The 22,998-nt window shown below is 33.5% G+C and overlaps 1 protein-coding gene across 3 annotated transcripts; it reads left to right on the forward strand.

The window, feature by feature from the left end:
- Positions 1–6,305: 6,305 nt before the first annotated feature.
- LOC138308980 (snaclec mamushigin subunit alpha-like) lies at positions 6,306–14,815 on the forward strand. Of its 3 annotated transcripts, none has more exons than XM_069250064.1 (4): positions 6,306–6,639; positions 12,862–12,995; positions 14,024–14,114; positions 14,375–14,815. In XM_069250064.1, exons 1-4 carry the CDS (start codon positions 6,375–6,377, stop codon positions 14,596–14,598), a joined length of 714 nt encoding a protein of 237 aa, XP_069106165.1. In that variant the 5' UTR covers positions 6,306–6,374; the 3' UTR covers positions 14,599–14,815. The 3 variants fall into 3 exon arrangements, with proteins under 3 accessions (XP_069106165.1, XP_069106164.1, XP_069106166.1); XM_069250063.1 differs by lacking the exons at positions 12,862–12,995; positions 14,024–14,114; positions 14,375–14,815 and adding exons at positions 7,848–7,981; positions 8,984–9,074; positions 9,337–9,682; XM_069250065.1 differs by lacking the exons at positions 12,862–12,995; positions 14,024–14,114; positions 14,375–14,815 and adding exons at positions 7,848–7,981; positions 8,984–9,070; positions 9,337–9,477.
- The last annotated feature ends 8,183 nt before the right edge of the window (positions 14,816–22,998 follow it).

The following is a 22,998-nucleotide window of genomic DNA, read 5'->3' on the forward strand; positions in this document are numbered from 1 at the left end:
TAAAGCTATTTACGTTACCGACTGTTTAATTTTGTTTGCTCTTCTTTTGTGTCTTTCCACCTTTTAGACGTCCAACACAGCGTTATACCATCACGCCTAAATCATCGCATGTAAGGTCAGCAGGAAGTGTCGATTCATAATTCTAACAGTTACACTAATACCAATTTTGTTATGAAGTGTGATAAGTTATTTTTTCATATACCTCACGTTTTTCAAAAAACGGGATTTGCCAATGCAGTAAAAACACGGTTATAAACGAACATCACAATATAAAACAGTAGAAGTCCGGCTCGGATGTAACGTGTCCGCCTACTGAAACGTTAATGTGACGTCATGTATATATTTCAGGACGTCAAATCTGGTATGTGACGTCATAATAGTGTTATTACACATGTGTCTTACTATATTTATGATATCTGGACTATGACAAAATAAAGAGAGATTATACTGTTAGTGTATGTAGAAACAGGAACTATAACTAGCCAACACTCGTAATCTATACATAATAGTAGTATCCAATCACTTCGTTTGTTGAATATATAGTATAGTATCTCACCATTGATTGGCTAATGATAATCAGTCTCTTTGCCTGCCATGCTGTTGGGATTCCATGTAATTATGATCTCTCAGTGAGTTCCAAGTAAAATACTTATAATAGGTTAAGCAATTACGAGAAACCTAGTCATATAATGGATAATATAGATTATCGTATGAGAGTTTGTTCTTGGTACATACCACTTATCGATATAAGCTTACACATATTTTATATCCACCTAAAATTCATTCTATTTCTGTCTACTATATTCTTTTTTCTGTTTATTTGTTTTAATTAAATGCAATCGCATTTTTTTATCTTACAACTCAATGCTAACGTGCATACCTTGTGAAGTAATGAAATTAAGCTTGTCAATTTTAGTTAAAATCTACGTTACTGAAGATATATTAAGTAAACCTATCCGTTCATTTGTCGACTATAGTCACCATGACTTTGTCTCGTTGTTGATTATATCCGACATTCGATATTGATTTCTTTCTTCAAAACAAATATCCTATTATATTTATCTTTTAAATCAATTATATTTGATTTTTTTAAGTTCACAACACATTTTTATATAAAATCTAAATAATATAAAAATTATGCTGTCCAATGGACAGATCGCGTTACACATTGTGTGCACTAAAAGCCTTGGTACTAATTTGATTTTTAATGAAGTAACATTGTATAAGCGTTCATTGTCTGCAGTTGAAACATATAAACATTAAGATATAAAAGTGACATTGCAGAGGGGTAAAGTACGAAACGTTACGCAAAGTATAAAGTGGACTTATTGTCATCAGAAGATCATAGTTTATAAGAGCCATGTATTCCGTGTACACATTCGTAGTAGTATTCCCACTGGTACATACCACTCACCAACAAATTATTGGTCCGGAACGTAAGCAAGAGTTCTGTAACGCGGTTCAGACGAAACTTGTATTAGAGGAGGCATTGCCTTTGGTTCGGCGTCACGTAGAGGCTGAGACTCATTCAAGCAGACTGCTAATGGATGGGGTCAACGCTAAACTAAAAGCTCTACAGTCGGACCGGGACACCAAAAACCAGGCATATGGTGACATAAAAAGATATCAACGTTTCCTTGGAAGCGGTACAGGCTGAACTGGAGACTACAAAACAACGTAATAACGACATGGAAGTGTCCTTGGAAGCGGTACAGGCTGAACTGGAGACTACAAAACAACGTAATAACGACATGGAAGTGTCCTTGGAAGCGGTACAGGCTGAACTGGAGACTACAAAACAACGTAATAACGACATGGAAGTGTCCTTGGAAGCGGTACAGGCTGAACTGGAGACTACAAAACAACGTAATAACGACATGGAAGTGTCCTTGGAAGCGGTACAAGCGGAACTGGAAACTACAAAACAACGCAATAACGACATGGAAGTTTCCTTGGAAGCGGTACAAGCGGAACTGGAAATTATGAAAAGCCAGATCCAAGAGATGAAAGTAACCAAAATGGGTATTGTCCTTATTAACATTTACTAGTATGATTGGTTTTGAATAGTCTGTATATCCTGTTATTATAGTCAGTGTTTTTAACTTTTTTTTTCAATACCATTGTCAGTGATATTAAAAGGTCAAAATCCCAATACCATTATCAGTGGTTTTGAAATGCCTATTTCCCAATTTCATTGTCAGTGGTTTTGAAATGTCTATCTCAATACCATTGTTAGTGGTTTTGAAATGTCTATTTCCCAATACCATTATAAGTGGTTTTGAAATGTCTATTTTCCAATACCATTGTTAGTGGTTTTGAAATGCCTATTTCCCAATTTCATTGTCAGTGATTTTGAAATGTCTCTGTTTTCTTGTACTAATGTCATTAATTTTAGATTTTTCTTAAATGTCACTGGCTTGTCTCTACACGGACTCCGTTCTGGCACTTGATACCGCCATAGTAGGCAAAACCAGCATGACGCTATTCCCTATATGAAATGAGGTACTGATTGCGTAGACAACAAAAGACAAACAAATAATTGCATATGTACATTGTATCTTTTGTTGATTAAACAGACATAATTTTTTTTCTTTTATTTTTCCTTGATTAACCTACTCATTAGTCATTTTCAACTAAAATATAATTATAGTCAAAAAATATATATTCGAATAATTAATTAAGTATATTTAAAGACTTTGCACCTTGTACGCGTAAATATTTTGATGTGTAAGTTATTTCAAGATGAATTTATTTGTTAATTTGTTCCGTCATGGTTTTATACATGTAACAAAATATCATGTTTAGGAATTTTTCGCGCTGAAACGTCTTCCGGGTAGTTAGCTGAATATTTCGTCTTGCACGTTTGCAGTACACCAGTTGTCATTGATGTATTGTTGTAATCAATATTGTTATCATTATAGGCAGCCCCACAACCATTCCCACCACAACAACAACCAATGCGCCACTGGAATGTGACAGCTGCTGGATTTCTTCTCCAGAGAAGTGTTACAATGTGTCTTCTACCTCAGAGAAGACAGACTGGTTTACAGCAATGGTTAGCATCGCCAAAGCATTCAGGTTGTAAAGTACGGTGTATGTAATCTGGTAACTGTTATATACATTTCCATGATTATCACAATGCATTTGATACCACCTCCATAAGACAAATGACCAGACAGCAGATGCTCATGTGTAAAAGTGTTGTCTTCGAAATAAAACGCAAAGATCGATGCTCGAAGTCGATTTCGACAGTGCTGATAATGCCATAATATGCTATACAAGGGCCGAAATGACCCTATCTGGCAACTATTTGCTTAATACCATATATGGTATATATGTACCACCCCGTAATGGTTTTAATACTGGTCCATTGCTGGACATCAAACATCGATCATTATCTGGTCATTTATCTGATGAAGGTGGCAGTGTACACATCACAGTCTATTCTGACATAAACCTTTATGTTTTAGTTTCTGGTCTATTCTTAAATAAACCTTTACGTTTTAGTTTCTGGTCTATTCTGACATAAACCTTTACGTTTTAGTTTCTGGTCTATTCTTACATAAACCTTTACATTTTAGTTTCTGGTCTATTCTGACATAAACCTTTACGTTTTAGTTTCTGGTCTATTCTTAAATAAACCTTTACGTTTTAGTTTCTGGTCTATTCTTACATAAACCTTTATGTTTTAGTTTCTGGTCTATTCTTACATAAACCTTTACGTTTTAGTTTCTGGTCTATTCTTAAATAAACATTTACGTTTTAGTTTCTGGTCTATTCTTACATAAACCTTTACGTTTTAGTTTCTGGTCTATTCTGACATAAACCTTTACGTTTTAGTTTCTGGTCTATTCTGACATAAACCTTTATGTTTTAGTTTCTGGTCTATTCTTACATAAACCTTTATGTTTTAGTTTCTGGTCTATTCTTACATAAACCTTTACGTTTTAGTTTCTGGTCTATTCTTACATAAACCTTTACGTTTTAGTTTCTGGTCTATTCTTACATAAACCTTTATGTTTTAGTTTCTGGTCTATTCTTACATAAACCTTTACGTTTTAGTTTCTGGTCTATTCTTACATAAACCTTTACGTTTTAGTTTCTGGTCTATTCTTACATAAACCTTTACGTTTTAGTTTCTGGTTGTGGTAAAATTACAACATTACATTAGTTGTCACTAGTCTCGATTAAAATGGTCAGTTGCAAAAACCAAATCTTAAATTGATCTGGATGTATTCTTCTATTCCGATCGGCTATTTTGGAGTGATATTTTTCAGTTATATTTTTAACTGGTTATTCCCTTTAACACCAGCTTTACTACTACCTGTAGGATGTTTTGTATGATTTTAGGATCGATGTATTGGTCTTGGTGCAAGACGTGTTGAAATAAAGACGGATAAGGAAGCTAGCTTCACCATGAAATCTCTCCCTGGCTACGTTGGTAAGATTTGTGTTTGTTTTGTTTTTGTTTATTTTTATTTTGTTTTATTTAATTAAAACACAAAACCGCTTTAAAAGATACATGTAGCGTGTTTTTTTATACCATTTTGGATATTACTGTTGTATCTAGTGATTATTTTTCACTTTCGAACCCGGAGCCATCCGATCATTAACCAAATCTAGAATCTGAAATCATAAGCCAGTTTTAGAATCATTACATCATCAATTAAAATGAAACAACTTTAGTGTATATTTCAGGGAGCAATGACTACTTAAGTACTGAACGGAGAATGAGTGATGACAATAGATAGGTGTTTCTCAGTAATGATGGGGAGGCAGATACGTCTGTCAGGACCTGGTTGGACGGATATCCTGTAGGTGGCAATCGAAGATGAGGATGTACTTGGAAATCAGACGACTTTCTCATGCATGCCTGGTTTTGTACTGGGTTTAGAGAGTTCTACATATGCGACATCATACGTTAGCTTTTGTTACAAAAAGGATCCTTAGTGTTATTATAGAACGTAATACAATGAACAAAAGCCCGTTGCATGATATAAATACATGTATATTTTATCTACCTTCGTATGCCTCGGGAAGCACGGGTATGTTACTAGCTGATTGCAGGAAAGATGATACAAAATCATATGCAAAATCTATAAAGTAACTATGTTTATTAGCAGTATTTTACCCCTTTATCGTTTTGTCTATTCCCTTATTTTGACAATACCGATTACAATACCGGTTGGCGCGTTTTGAGACCAATTAAATAAAATAACAAATCAAGAAGCATCCAATATATATTTCACCGCATATCTTAATAAATTAGATTAACAGTACTAGTTGTAAATGTCTTGAAAAGGAACCTAAACAGTCTGAACAATCATACATTTGAAGTAAGAGTTTGCAAGATTATAATATGCAACAGTTATATAAAGCGTAAACTACAAACATAATTCGTTATATGTTTAGATAGTGACATGTTTAAGAGTTCTTAATATATCTAGGTTTACCTTCATTTTGTCATGAAATACCACATTTGTTTTGAATTATCAAGATGTAAATCTTTTGTTCAATTTGACACAACACTGGCAACACTATGACGGGAAATAACTCTTGATAGATCATAATCTTTTTAAAGAAAACGTGATACGTGATTCAAGATATATTAATACTAGGATAACATCTTTCTACTTATCTCTCGAATATTCCATGTGCATATTGTATTGTTTATATTATTTCAAAAAAATAAAAAATAAAGGAAAATAAATTAGGAACAAAAAAAATACCTCGATCTGTACAAGCGAAGCTGTAAACTACAAAATGACGGAAGGACGATATGAATGTTTCCTCGAAGGTGATAGTGATAGAAAGAAAAAAGATGTTAACATTATGTTAAAAATAATCAGTATCTCCTTAATATATATCTTTTGGGAATATTCATTTTCTGTTTGTATTTTTAAATTAGGTGAAAAAGAATATTGTTATATTACATTGTTAAAGGAAAAAAATGGGACGACAAATGACGACACTATATATGTACATACATTGTGAAGTAACGGAATTGAAGTTTTTATTTTTACATAAAATATACTTGACTGAAGATAGAACATTTAAAAACCTCTTGTTTAGTAATGGTAGATGGAGGAACGAGGAACAGTTCCTTGTTTTGTAGCAATATCACGTATACAGTACATTACTTATGTTGTCCAATGACAGATCGCGTTACATATTGCATACAGTAAAAGGCTTGGCGATTGGTGAAGTATTACTTTGGCTTTAGATTAAATGAAATCATGTAAGTGTCCATTGCCTGCAATTTAATCGTATATAAACGTTAAGAATATAGAAGTGACATCATTTAAAAGTAAGACACATTAAGGATAGTACGACGTGGACTTATTGCCAACAGTAACGTATACCTTATCAGAGCAATGTATCCCATCTACACATTCATAGTGGTATTCCTACTAATCAATATCACTTACCAACAGAGTGTCAGCCAAGAACGTAAACAGGAGTTCTGTAAAGCGGCACAAACCAATGACGTATTAGAGGAGGTATTGCCGTTGATTCGGCGTTACTTAGAGACCGAGTCCGAAATATGCAGACAGCGAATGGATGGAGTCAACGCTAAACTCGGAGCTCTAGAGACGGAGCTGGAAGCTACGAAAATCCACATTAAAGAGCTGAAAGAAGGTATTGTATCTATTACCCCGTATGATTACCATTCATTTGAAATGCCTTTATTTCACCGAACTGTTTTCAGCGGTTTGAAATGTCTCTATATCCTCGTAATATCGTCGTTATTTTTAATCTTTAAAAAAAATCCGAAATCAGGCAATACCAGCAGATCTACATCTTAAGCTATTTGACTGATTAATTTAACCGATTATGTTATATGGGTCAGAAATATTGGGTTATGAAGATTTAAAGCTTTTAGAACAAACCCAATTTTTGCAATCGAATTTTAAATGTTAGAGCTAGAACGCCTGGGAATATGATTTATGGTGAATAGGGAAGATATTCGTTGGAAATAAAAGTAAAGCTGGGAATGTTAAATTTTGGAACAATCTTTTGTTAAGTAATAGTTTATATAGACTAATGGCAAGATTAAGTCGCAATTGACACATACAGTTTAAATGGTTGGATCGTGTTAAACAGATCTTTAATGATACAGGATTTAAATATATATTTGATAGTGAAATACCTATAAATGCCGATTTATTATAAGCATGAAGTTTCATACGTTTTATTCAAAAATTTAAAAAAAAATATCATTTTCGAGAGGTTTTTACAAAGTTATCGGAACAAAACAGAATTACTATTACAAAAATTTCGTACCTCAAATATAAAGTTCCCTAATGAAACTAGGCTTTGACTTGGTATCCCAAAGGAGAATAGAACATGTAATTTATGTCATGTTGATATCGGAAATGAATTTCACTATCAAATGTGAAAAAAAGGAAATTAAAACTATTCGGGAAGAATATCTTGCTCAGTACTACTTTTTTGAAATTGGAGCGTCTATTGAATGTTTGTGTTGTATCCAAGTCATGAAAAAATTTGCTATATTTCGAAGAAAGGTAATGATATTACTTTAAATGAAACACTATACAAGTACAACTTTCTGTATTTCTATACCTTGTACATGTAAATTTTGTATCTATCTTGTCGTGTAAATGTTTATATATATTATTATGTACTCATGTAATACATCTTCATGTCTGAGAGAAACAATTAAAATCTTGAAATCTTGTAATCCCGTTCTAGGGAGTAGGGGGGTTTCGAGCTAAAACGTCCTTCGCGCAATTATTGTCAACTTCTTTCATGTACTTTTCCACGTTCACAGTTCATCCTTTTTCAACGATGTATTGATATAATCAATTTTGTTATAATCTTTGTAGCTACTACCACTCCAGCGCTGACCACGACAACATCCAATGGACCACTGGAATGTGACAGCGGCTGGATTTCTTCTCCTGAAAAGTGTTACTATGTGTCTTCATCCTCAGAGAAAACAGGCTGGGATTCAGCAATTGTACGCATCGTTTAAGCATTCAGTTACGGAAGTACAATTTATGTAATCTAGTAATTGTTGTATAAGTGTGGCGTTTATATGATCAGTACAATTTGTTTAATGTCACCTCCATCAGACACATAACTAGGCAGTAGATATACAGGTGTAAAAGAGGTGTTAACGAAGCGAAAGTCGAAGATCGACGCATGTGCCACAATATGCCACAGTAATATTATGGGCCGAAATGGCCGGGTGATAGAATCTTTTGTTCAATACCTGGTCATCTCTTTGCGAGAATCAATGTATCCCTTCGTCTTGGTTTAATACTAGCCCAATACGGAGCATCGCACTAGTCATACATAAACTTTTTGTTTTAGTTTCTTGTTGTGTAAAAAATACATCTTTATATTATTTTCCCCTTTTCTCGGTTTACCTCTGACCTTCTCTGAGCCGCAAAAACGCAAAAAAAGTTCATGTTCAGACTAAGCAACATACACAATTGAATACAAAAACAAAGTTTTCTGTTCCTGTACTTTATGACGATGTATTTTATAGCAACCAGCATGTCGAAAAAATTACGACAGTGTTATGGATTCGTAGTGAACTGCTGAATAACATTTTCTCGTGCTCTTTTTTTAAAACCATTATTGAAGTTCTCATGCAATAAAATAGAAAAAATCAGTTTTTTTAATCGCAAAACTTCACAGGATAGTAATTATGACATAGGTTGAATTTTACCCTATAAATTCCTAAAATTCAAAATATCGGTTCCATATACATGTAATTCTCTTAATTGATATTTGAACCTTTCAATCTAACCTTCCTAATATATATTATTTTTACCTCGGGATACTTTCATGTCATAACACTTTTGTAAACCCATATTTATTCTTGGCTCAATCTTCTGTTCACATCGGCTATTTCGGCGGGTTATTTTCCAGTTACTATATTTTTAATTGTTTGCTCCCTTTAACATCAGCTTTACTATCACATGTATACTGTTTTTATTTTATACCATATTAGGTTCGGTGCATTGACCTTGGTGCAAAACTTGTTGAGATCAAGACGGATGAGGAAGCTAGCTCCATCATGAACTTACTCCCTGGCTATGTTGGTAATAGTTTAGGTTTTTCTTTCCGTATCGTTGCATTTGATTTAAACACGAAACCGGTTTAACAAATACATGTATCGCGCATTTTATACCATTTAATGATATTGAGATGTAGATCTAGTGATTTATTTCACTTTTGAACCCGGGGCCCTCGGACCACTTACCGAATGTTCTTCCAATTGATCTGCCTTGTCGTATGTTATCGGCCAAATCTAGAACCGTTGCATCATCAATTAAAATGTAACCACCATAATGTATATTTCAGAAAGCGATGAATTAATTTATACTGGACGGAGGAAGACTGATGACAATAAATGGGTGTTTCTCAGTAATGATGAGGAGGTGGATACATCTGTCAGGACCTGGGGGAGTGGACAGCCTGAAAGTGGCAGTCAGAGATGTGGATGTACTCTGAAATCAGACGACTTCAACATGCATGATTGTTATTGTACAGGGTTTAACTATTTCTACATCTGCGAAATCACGCGTTAGCCATTTGCTACTGAAAATCATGCCCAGTGTTTCCAAACAATGTAATCTATAAAGCATTTCACGCTTTTATCAATACATATATTGCTTTAGTGTTCAATAAAATGAAGTATGAAGAATGAGCCTTTTTGTTTGGTTTATTTCTTTATTTTGACAATACCGGTTACAATACCGGTTGGCACTTTTTGAGACCAATTAAATAAAATATCTTATAAATTGATATGTTTTATTAACACTATATAACTCTATTGATACAATATTTTACCTAAGTGTTTTATTAAATTAAATATTATACCTTATGTTTATAACAGTGTATGTGATAAGTTGAAACACATCACATAACAGGGAAATAAAACGTCGTATTTCTATCGGGAAAAATAAATTAGCAAATTTCAATAGGACGCGTGTCCCTATGGTGACCGCCCGTCTTGCAGATGTAGTTATCTCCCCTTCCGATTGTGAAAATTGACGGACGATGAGTAAAACATCATAATTCGCTCATTGCAAGTTTTAGAACTGTAGAAGAATATGCCAATTTCAAATTATAATTATAATTTTATACTAGTGTTTTAAAATTGTAATAGATGACCATAACAGAAGCTGAACAGTCGTACTATTGCCTTCCATTTACTTTGTACAAGTACAAGTATATCATTTCAACGAAATCGGAGAATATCTACATTTCGACATTTCTGAAATTCATATTCCGTTACCATGGCAACACATGCCTTTACATATGAAAACCATTATGTTTTTGAACGACACATGTACTTTTTGTCTGAATCCAAACAATATATTAAATGTGACCAAAAAGAAGTTGGGAATGACGGTCGTGTTGTTGACGATATGGCGACATGAATAATATGTTTTATTGCTCGAAAGATTATATACAATTAACGATGAAGAACTCTTTATGTTACTTAACAGAAACAGAGCTGCGGTATCAAAAACAAATATTCAGAATTGAACAATCAGCTTGTTTTCTGTTGAGTTTTAATTTTCATATTTTTCGCATTTTCTTTTACGAAATTTAACGTAATCAAACATTTTAAATTTCAATTTTTAATTTCACACTTAAACGCGTAACATTGTCAGCACAGTTAACCCATAAACAATTCACAGCAAACATTAACTAAATATAGATATATCGCCGTCATAATAGCGATTTCATTAACAATTCTGAAGGAAAATTGGCTATTTCCTATAGTGATGCAATACCTATTTTAATGTAGGGTAGTAATTTTAGGACGTGTCAGGTTTGTTGTTGGAGGAAAGCCGAGCACCGGAGAAAAACCATCGACCCGCTGCCAGTACCTGGTAATCGCCCCACATGGGAAACGACCTCGCGACCCAGAGGTGGAGAGGTTGTTGTAATATGTCGAGACATCTTAACCACACGGCAATCGCGGCCACTCAACCTAACGAATGGCATTCGACAGGTGTATATTGTACGGTGTTATTTTTTAGTATTGTTTTCAATATAGTTTTGTTTATTTATATGCACACATGTGTTAGGAGTCTGTTTGAACCTGCAGTTGTGGAATTTATATTAATTATTTTGAAAGAGTGCGATGGAGCATCTTTATACATATGAGTATCAGGACTATCAAAGGTGCATCACATGGGGATTATTGATGTCTAAGCATTAGGAATATAGAAGTAACATCATATTAAAATAAGTCAAATTAAGGATAGTACGACGTGGTCCTACTGTCAACAGATGCTTGTAGCTTATGAGAGCCTTGAATCCCATGTACACAGTTTTTAAAATTTTAAAACATATACTTAAAATTGAAACAGACTGGTTTCAGTACTTTTATATTTTTTTTTAATATTTTTCCATCATAAGTACACGCTTCATTGATATATTTCATTCAAACCATTATATATTGATCACAGTAAGATGCATATGTTTTAATGTATGATGCCCGAAATTACATAGATTTTCCTTTTTTCTGTACCCATGAACTTAAAAGATGTTAAATGATATCTGACATAATAAGATAAGCTTGGGATTTCCGAATCTCAAGCACTTCAACTTACAACGTCTTACCATTCATTTGAAATGCCTTTATTTCACCGAACTGTTTTCAGCGGTTTTGAAATTTCTTTATATCCTCGTAATATCGTCGTTATTTTCAATCTTTAAAAAGATAAACCCGAAATCAGGCAATACTAGTAGATCTACAACTTAAGCTATTTGACTGATTAATTTAACCGATTCTGTTATATGGGTCAGAAATATTGGGTTATGAAGATTTAAAGCTTTTAGAAAAAAAAAACCCAATTTAAATTTTGCAATAGAATTAAAAATTTAAAGCTAGTACGCCTGGGAATATGATTTATGGTGAAATGGGAAGATATTCGTTCAAAATAAAAGTAAAGGCGAGAATGTTAAATTTTTAGAACAATCTTTTGTTAAGTAATAGTTTATATAGGCTAATGTCAAGTTTAAGTCGCAATTGACACATACAGTTTAAATGGTTGGATCGTGTTGAACGGATCTTTAATGATACAGGATTGAAATGTATATTTGATAGTGAAATATCTATGAATGCACATTTGTATAAGCATGAAGTTGCACAACATCTGCGTGACGGTTTTATACAAAAATGATTTGCTGACACAGTATCTTCGTCCAAATGTCGATTTTATTCAAAATTTTAAAAAGATCTCATTTTCGAAAGGTTTTTATAAAGTTATCGGAACAAAACATAATTACTATTACAAAATTTCGTACCTCAAATATAAAGTTCCCTAATGAAACTAGGCTTTGACTTGGTATCCCAAAGGAGAATAAAACATGTAATTTATGTCATGTTGATATCGGAGATGAATTTCACTATCAAATGTGAAAAAAAGAAAATTAAACTATTCGGAAAGAATATCTTGCTCAGTACTACTTTTTTGAAATTGGAGCGTCTATTGAGTGTTTGTGTGGTATCCAAGTTATGAACAAATTTGCTATTTTTCTAAGAAAGGTAATGATATTACTTTAAATTAAGCCCTATACAATTATAACTTTCTGTATTTATATACCGTATACATATAAACTTTGTATCTATCTTGTTATGTAAATGTTTATGTATATAATTATGTCCTCATGTAACACATTTTCATGTCTGAGAGAAACAATTAAAATCTTGAAATCTTGTAATCCCGTTCTAGGGAGTAGGGGGTTTCGCTCTAAAACGCCCTTCGCGCAATTAATGTCAACTTCTCTCATGTACTTTTCCACGTTCACAGTTCATCCATTTTCAACGATGTATTGATATAATCAATTTTTTTATAATCTTTGTAGCTACTACCACTCCAGCGCTGACCACAACAACATCCAATGGACCACTGGAATGTGACAGCGGCTGGATTTCTTCTCCTGAAAAGTGTTACTATGTGTCGTCATCCTCAGAGAAAACAGGCTGGGATTCAGCAATTGTACGCATCGTTTAAGCATTCAGTTACGGAAGTACAATTTATGTAATCTAGTAATTGTTGTATAAGTGTGGTGTTTATATCACCAGTACAATTTGTTTAATGTCACCTCCATCAGACACATAACTAGTCAGTAGATATACAGGTGTAAAATAGTTGTTAACGAAGCGAAAGTCGAAGATCGACGCTTGAAGTCGTTTTCCGCACTGCTGAATATACTACAATATGCCACAGTAATATTATGGGCCGAAATGGCCGGGTGATAGAATCTTTTGTTCAATACCTGGTCACCTCTTTGCGAGAATCAATGTATCCCTTCGTCTTGGTTTAATACTAGCCCAATACGGAGCATCGCACTAGTCATACATAAACTTTTTGTTTTAGTTTCTTGTTGTGTAAAAAAATACATCTTTTTATTATTTTCCCCTTTTCTCGGTTTACCTCTGACCTTCTCTGAGCCGCAAAAACGCAAAAAAAAGTTCATGTTCAGACTAAGCAACATACACAATTGAATACAAAAACAAAGTTTTCTGTTCCTGTACTTTATGACGATGTATTTTATAGCAACCAGCATGTCGAAAAAATTACGACAGTGTTAATGATTTGTAGGGAACTGCTAAATCACATTTTCTCGTGCTCTTTTTTCAAAACCAATATCTAAGTTCTCCTGTAATAAAATAGAAAAAATCAGTTTTTTTAATCGCAAAACTTCACAGGATAGTAATTATGACATAGGTTGAATTTTACCCTATAAATTCCTAAAATTCAAAATATCGGTTCCATATACTTGTAATTCTCTTAATTGATATTTGAACCTTTCAATCTAACCTTCCTAATATATATTATTTTTACCTCGGGATACTTTCATGTCATAACACTTTTTTAAACCCATATCTATTCTTGGCTATATCTTCTGTTCACATTGGCTATTTCGGCGGGATATTTTCCAGTTGCTATATTTTTAATCGTTTGCTCCCTTAACATTAGCTTTACTATCACATGTATACGGTTGTTATTTGATACCATATTAGGTTCGGTGCATTGACCTTGGTGCAAGACTTGTTGAAATCAAGACGGATGAGGAAGCTAGCTTCATCATAAACTCTCTCCCTGGCTACGTTGGTAATATTTTAAGTTTTTGTTTTTGTATCGTTGCATTTGATTAAAACACGAAACCGGTTTAACAATGACATACATCGTGCCTTTTATACCATTTAATGATATTGAGATGTATCTAGTGATTTATTTCACTTTTGAACCCGGGGCCCTCCGATCACTTACCGAATGTTCTTCCAATTGATCTGCCTTGTCGTATGTTATCGGCCAGATCTAGAACCGTTGCATCATCAATTAAAATGTAATCACTATAGTGTATATTTCAGGAAGAAATGACGTAATTTATACTGGCCGGAGGATGAATGATAACAATAGATGGGTGTTTCTCAGTAATGATGAGGAGGTGGATACGTCTGTAAGGACCTGGAACGACAGGGAGCCTGAAGGTGGTTCTCAGAGATGCGGAATTACTTCCATGTACCTTGACTTCAAAATGTCTGACTGGTACTGTGATAAGAAACTTCTCTACATTTGCGAAATTATACGTTAGCTATTGTTTACAGAAGTATTTCCAGTATCATCATAGAATGTTATCCATTCGCATGGAGCTTGATGTTTTTTACTCGCTAATTGCAGGCAAGCTGATACAATGTTATACATAGAAACTGTTACGTACAAAAAAGTACTTATGTGATATTAACAGTATTTCACGCCTTTATCAATAAAATAGTTTGCTGTAGTGTTCAATTAAATGAAGTATTAAGAAATGGGACTTTTTGTTTTGTTTATTTCTTTATTTTGACAATACCGGTTACAATACCGGTTGTCACGTTTTGAGACTAATTAAATAAAATATCATATAAAAATCAACATGCATACATGTTACCATCATTTTGTTATAACAATTTATGACATACCGCCCAAAAGATAATTATTCCGTAATGATCTCCCAAAACGGCGAGTTCAACGAGAACTACTCAATTGTAACATGTCAAATATTCAAAGTCACTTGCTTAATATGGCTGGTTATGATTTTTTTTGTCTTTCGTCTCACCGTATCGAGATTTGATTATGATTCGTGATTTGGAAAACGACGAAGAAATATATATGATTTCACAGAAAGAAAGAAATTAAAAGTAATAAGAGGTTAAAAGCAATAAAAACAGATGAAACAACTGCTTATTATAATTGCTTCGTAAACTAATTAACAGGAGAATATATCTGTATACATAAATAAAAAAGAACAATGTCCATGTGATGGTTTCCATATACATAAAAATATCATATAAAAATATCATATAAAAATCAACATGCATACATGTTACCATCATTTTGTTATAACAATTTATTATTTTTTATGTATATCGAAACCATCACATGGACATTGTTCTTTTTTATTTATCTGTATACATATATATACATGTACACATATTTACATTTCTGTTTTCTCCTTGCTATATAACCTTACCATCTGGGAAATTGTTTACACTTGCGTAAACGCAAAGGTTGCCACGCAAGAATGCACACACGGAAACGCTGACTTCCGTAATAATGTGAATCCGCATCCGGTTAGGCTTATTGTTTTTGACATATATTTCATACAATGAATGTATGAATGTAATAGAAATCTTGAACTATATATCAGGAAATAAAATATTTAAGAAATATGGTATAAATGGAATGAAAAAAGATAAAGTTATTGTGGAACTATATTTTGTGTACTTTCTGAATTGATAACATTTCCCGCTAAATTGAAGTCAGCTGTTCCTGGATTTCATCAATTGACCGACTGTTCCATCAATCATATTACGTTGAAACAAAACGAAACAAAAAGTTTTATTTACCGGAATACTAAATTTAAACGAAATAATCAGTCGAAATGTCATTATAAGGAATGATACTTATTTTTTGTTGCTTACTAGTGTGTAAACTGCGTTTTTGTACAGATATTTCAACATGACGTGCTAACGCGCGTCATTTAAAATATCTGTCCCAAATGCAGTTTACACATCAGTTCACAATAAAAAATAAATATCGTTCCTTATATAAAAAAAACAATGGATCTTGCAAAGGTACATGTACATAATTATATATATATAAAAAGAAGATATGTGTGTATAATATTTCGTTACCACTTTACGCATAACAAAGTATGTACCCTAGAAGAGCATACCAATTTCAAATGTTAATAATAATTTTATACTAGTGTATCAAAATTGTAATGAATGGCCATAACAGAATTTCCCCTAAAACGCTCGAACAGTCATACTATTGCATTCCTTATTCCACGAAATAACTATTATAAGTCAGCATATCTACAAGTCTTGATATCTACCTTTCGACAATTTAGAAAGTCTTGGTTTTTTAAGTGAAACACTAGAATTAAATAATTAGGGGTCAGTGTGCTAGTTTTCTGTTGAGTTTCAATTTTTTTTCGAATTTCTTTTTTAAAATCAACTCATCTAAACTACACTTAATCGTTAAAACAAATATAGAACAGATCAGTTATAATTTTACACTTATACGCGTATTATGGTCATCACAGTCAACACACAAAATATTTACAGTGTAGAAATTAACTTCAAATAGCTAAAACGGCGTCATAATAGTGATTTCGTTGACAATTCTGAAGAAAAACTGGTTATTTTCACAAAGAATCAAATTGGCCGCCAAATAGAGCATTTTCAAATATAAATCTAGTATAAAGAGTAGACGTCTAAAGATATTTTTAACATAGCTACTTGCTACAAACAGAGACTTATAATTAAAAATGGGTACGTTATTTTATCACCTGGAAAATGTCAGCAATGTAAACATTGATCAGGTTTTATGCATGGCAGTCAATTATGTTTTCACTCTAATAGTGATCCAACACCTATTTAATGCAGGATAGTAATTAGTTGTGGCTTTATTAGTTTAATTTCTTATTAATCGCCAGGGTCATGTAAGGACGTGCTAGATTTGTTGGTGAAGGAAAACCGGAGTACCACAGAAAAAACTCATCGACCAGCGTAGGTGTACATGTGTTTAGTTATATCAGCGGGTTTAATCTGTATGCCTATTGCAAGAGTGTAATTTCACAAGAAGTTAACAAGTAAATAAGTATTTATGAGGATTGCACTTACATAAAATATGCACCAGTTAGTAAGCCTATTGAATGTTAAGTTATAAGTGCCGTAATATTCATACACACCAATGAAGAAGAGTTTTTGATATTTCGTTCACCACCTTGTTAAGAATTCCATTGTTTACAATGTGTAGATTTTCATTTTACAAGTACAAACACAACTGAATTGTTTTGGCAGTACTGCCAGAATTATTATACAAAAGATTATGATATGAAGCAATGATGTGGTCTACAGTTTTATTCTTCATTTTTACAAGGTAACAAGTTATTGTAAAATATGTGCTAAAGTACTAGTAAAATTAGCCACATATAAAGTGTGTCCTTTTCACTGTCGTGTTAAAAAACCCTTGGAGTATTTTCATCATATTCATCGTTTGTAGAACATGTTATGTATTGTATAAATATGAAGCTTTATTGCAAAAGAGAAAAGACTGATGTATTTACCGTGAATTTGATTACATAAGGAAGCGTTTGCTAATCGGGAAACTCGCAAAGAAGTATTTCAGGTATAAATTTAAGAGAAGATGTTCTTCGTTGATTTATCCACCTTGTTCCATACGTTACTCGTTGCCAGGTATTGACCACTGGTCGATATTTTCTTTCCTCTGGATACTCCGGTTTTTCTCCATCATGAAAACCTTGCACGTCCTTATATGACCCTGGCTGTTAATTGGACGTAAATATACCAAAGACAAGAGGTTATGTATACTTCTGTCTTGTTTTGTATATTGTTATCAGTTACTAAACATGGTAGTTCCTGATACAAGGAAATACAACTGCTGGAATTTAGAGTGTAAATCTTAGACATCTGACATACATGCTAAGTGAAGTGGGAACTGTCTAAGGCAAGTATCAAATTTTCCCATGACAAAATGCGGTTCACCTAGAACATTAATATATTAGTTTCCCTTTATCTTCCATTGATTGATTTATTTTACATACCATTTTATTCATCGATTTGTAATCTTTAACGATTATGATCGAATAATAATAAAAAATGTAAATCTTCGATTTTTCTTCGCAGAATATTGCAGTTAAATAATCACTAGAACCATGATGAGAATTCAAAATATTGTACAATGTAGCAATAGAAGTATTCAAAGTATTCCATTGAACATCAATACTGAAACTTATGAAGTTTGTCTCAATTGCTACTTGAACGGAACTTCTATAAACAAACTTTCTGTCACGTATACTTAATATTGCCATCTCCATTTGAAAGCGAATTCGAAATATTAACATTTGTGAAAAAAATAAAGAAATGAAGATTGATATCAGTATAAATGATGGATATCGATTTATTGATTATAGTAACATAAATGAAATAAATCTTCTCAAATTAACTTGAATCGCGATATTCACACATGAATGTTAGTTGTACAATTGATTATCGCGAAATTTCACAGATATAGAACAGGTTGTATCCAGTACAAAAACAGTCCGACATAAGGAAGTCTTTCGATTGTCTTGTACAGCCACATCTCTGTGTTCCGCCATCGGGCTCACCATCTACCCACGCCCTCTTATTTGTTTCAATGACCTGATTGTCGCTGATAAACACCCATATATCGTCATTATTCCTCTTTCTTCCGGTATATAATATATCTCTGTATCCTACACACAAATAACACATACATTTATTATTTCATATGGAATAGTGTCATTTTTGTATCAGATCATGAATTTGTACATATTTATTTAACAAAAAATACTGTTTTTGATACATTTCAATTATTTTGTATGAGTGTAACGATTTTTTTCACATTTAGCAGCATTAAGGAGATACGTTTGGCTAATAAATATGTTTTGAGCCCAAGTTAACTCGTATTTTTTCGAAAACTATACCATATGCACTGATGCTGTCAAACCTATCATAATTGCGAGTGCATTGCTTTGCATTCGAGACATTCAGCAAAGTTCATATTGAAGCGATGTATTAACTAGATAATCAGTCCCTTACCAACATGACTTGGTAAATTGTCCATTACAAATGAGGCTTCTTTGTCAGACTTAAACTCAACCAAATCGGCTCAAATTTCACAACACCGTGTCTAAAGTAAGTCAAAATGTCAGTAAAACCACAAAGTCTTTTGCAACATTCATAATTAGATTTACTAGAACGTACAGAAGATTTGATATAATTATATGTATATAATACATATAATTATATTAATAACACGTCATGTATCCATCGTGTAACAAGTTTTTACGAAATCGAGAAACTCTTGTCTGGACAAATGAGACTCGAGCAGTTCAGCAAGAATTATTAATAGTACGTCAAACTTCCTGTCAGCCCTTATTAGTATTTACTATTGTTTTATCAACGAGGTCATTAAAACTCAAAACTATTGAAGGCCAATAGCTAAAAGTTGTTAGTTTAACGCTTTATTAACAGCCTGGGACGTGCCAAGTGTGATAGTGGAGGACCCGGAGAAAAACCACCCACCAGCGGTCAGTACCTGGCAACTGCCCCACTTGGGATTCGAATTTGCGACCCAGCGGTAAGGACTTGAGGTAATATGTCGGGATATTTTAACCACACGGCCAGCGGGAACCCTATCAAACATACAAACATTGTTCAATTTAAGAGATAGAGGAAGAATGGGAGGGGAGAGAAGGAGAGAGAGAGACAGACACAGAGAGAGAGAGAGAGAGAGAAAGATACATAATGTAGAGAGAGAGAGACAGAAAGAGAGAGAGACAGACAGACAGAGACACAGAGAGAGATACAGAGAGAGACCGAGAGACGGGTGGGAAGGGGGTTAGAAAGTGAAAGAAAGAGAAAAGTGATAACCTTTATCGAGGTATTATTCAATCTTGGTCACTTTTGAACCCAGGATCATCCGATAAATAACCGATAATCTTTCAATTGAGCTGCATTGTCGTATGTTATCGGCAGGATCTAGAACCGTTGCATCATAATTTAAAATGAAATCACTATAGTGTATATTTCAGAAAGAAATGACGTATTTTATACTGGCCGGAGGATGGATGATAACAACCAATGGGTGTTTCTCAGTAATGATGAGGAGGTGGATACATCTGTAAGGACCTGGGCGGACGGGGAGCTTTGCTTAAATAAGAACGTTAACAGAATCTCCCAAATAAAATATGTTCTCTGATAAGTATGATTGATTATATATAGGGATTGAATGTATTTTTTCTAATTTTCATAGCGGCTATGAATAGCAGTAGCTATCTACTTGTTTGTTTGTTTGATTAATTAACGTCCTATTAACAGCTATGTTCATGTAAGGACGGCCTCCCATGTATGCGGTGTGTTGCGTGTATGTTGTGTGAGGTGCGTGTTTTGGGAGACTGCGGTATATTCATGTTGTGTCTTCTTGTATAGTGGAACTGTTGCCCTTTTTATAGTGCTATATCACTGAAGCATGCCGCCGAAGACACCAAGCAACAAACCCCACCCGGTCATATTATACTGACAACGGGTGAACCAGTCGTCCCACTCCCTGTATGCTGAGCGCTAAGCAGGAGCAGAAACTACCACTTTTATAGACTTAGGTGTGTCTCAGCCAGGGGACAGAACCCAGAGCCTTCCTCACAGGGGCGAACGCTCATCTCAAGGCCAAAAGTGAGGCGGTGCCAAGGGAGGCATTAGGAAAGATAAAGTCAGTTAGGAAGAACAGAAAAGATAAGATCCTAAATTTAGTCGCCTCTTACGATCATGCAATCGGGGCAGCAGGTACAATTCTAACGCCCTATCAGCAGGGCTCTACATATCCCGCGTATCGCGTTAGCTATGAAGATAGCTTCTGCTATTCATACCGCAATGAAAATTAGAAAAATACATTCAATCCATATATTTACATTAGAATTATTTATGAAAATAAAAAAAATATTGACAAGTTGTTATATCATATCTAAAATAATGACACTAATATACGACCAGAAACGAGATTAATGGAACAGCTGGCAGACAAAGTCGTTCAACAACATAACATTTTCAAGTTACCGCCTTCCGGTCGACTTTTGTTTTGCAAATGACAAATGATACACAAGGAATATAGTTAAAATAAGATTCGGTTGACTTATTACAGTAAACCTTATTTGATTTTATATGAAGAAATAACACATTAAAGATTATATATTAAAATATTGTGAGGTACTATTTTTTTATTGATATGAAACAGGTGCATTGTTTGAAATCAGCTTATCGATGCACGATAATCGTTGTATTAATAGTGTTTTTATAGGCAAGTGTTTGTTTTCGTCAGTTGGTTGATTCATATTGTGACGAAAGACTCAGAATATAAATATAATAGGAAAGCCAGTGTCTGCTTTGATAACAACTTGTAACATATAAGCAAACCATTGTACCCCTCCGGCCTAAAGTTTGAAGACCAAAACACCCTCATTGTTCATGTTGTTTATTATTTGAAAGCTTATTATTATCATAATTTCCGATGACGAACTCTTTATATTACTTAACAGTGACAGAGTTGTGGTATCAAAAAACTCACCAAATTATGAACTACAAATCTCTATTTGCTCTAGATGGACACTGTATAACTTAAGTGATTCGTTTTGTGACGTTGTTCTGACCAATGTCATGATTGATCTATGTTATTTGTAACAATATATGTAGTTACGATTTTAAATTGTCGAATATCCTAAATATTAAATATATTGTCAATGATTAAAATGTTGGAAGTGTAATAATAATTTTATATTTATTCCAATGGACTTATTTTTTATGTCACAAGAAGAAGCTTCACTGACGGGGCCAACAAGGAATTTGATAAGGCAATCGCGATAACAGTATACATTACAGATTGAATTGATTTTTTTACAGACAACGGGATGGTTTATGGTGATTTAATTTCCCAGGATTGTAAATAGATTAATCAAAACGCGCTGATGTGCATTATTTCATTTGTCTACAATCCTTAGAGAATTACAGGACCATAAATCCCCCAAGTAGGCAGTTTAATGATTAACTAAAATGTACAAATGACGATAAAACAATTCATTTATAATTTCACTTTAAAACGCATAAAAATGTGATCACAGTTAACTCACAAACGATTTACAGCAGAAATGAATTAAATAAAGCTAAGCATGTCGCGATTTGATTCACTATGTTGAAGGAAAACTGGTTATTTTTGTATAGAAGCAAATCGGCTGTCATGCAGGACATTTTCGAAAATATGTCTAGCAACAATTTTTACATGACCACTGACATGGAATTCTGAAAGAGTTATTTCCCTTTATTCGCTTTTGAAATGTTCGATAGTCCGTATCATTACAAAATGACTCAGTATACGGAAATTTAAAAAAAAATGTATCATATTTAAAAGTCTCTTACAAACATTTAATGATCCAACTATTATGGTAAAGCTGTTGATAATTATTTTGTCCTGCGAATTCTGATTTATCGACACCATTTAGAACAAATGTAGGTGTATACTAATATACACTAGAAAGACGGATCGTGGCATGGACTATTAATGAATAAAACTATTGGTAAAAATATGTGCCGCAAAAAGATTTATCTGGGAACTTTCTATGGGAATTAGTGTGACATATGAACTAAATTGACAAACGGACATACGATTATTTGTAAGTTTAAGATTCAGTCATGTGTGATCCAAAGAGTCGTTTTATAACTTGCATTATTGATTGGATAAGATTATATCATATTAGTCGATGAAGCAGAAGAGAAATACGAAAAAGACCAATTGCTTGCTTGTCTCAAACGGTTTTGAACGCAATACGTTACTTCCCTTTGTTTCACTTCATCAATTCAAAGATGATTCGGTTTTCATTATTTAACTAAGGTTATTTAACAAATGACATAATAGT

This window comes from Argopecten irradians, chromosome 15 (genome assembly GCF_041381155.1).
Source record: "Argopecten irradians isolate NY chromosome 15, Ai_NY, whole genome shotgun sequence".
Classification (NCBI taxonomy): Eukaryota; Metazoa; Mollusca; class Bivalvia; order Pectinida; family Pectinidae; genus Argopecten; species Argopecten irradians.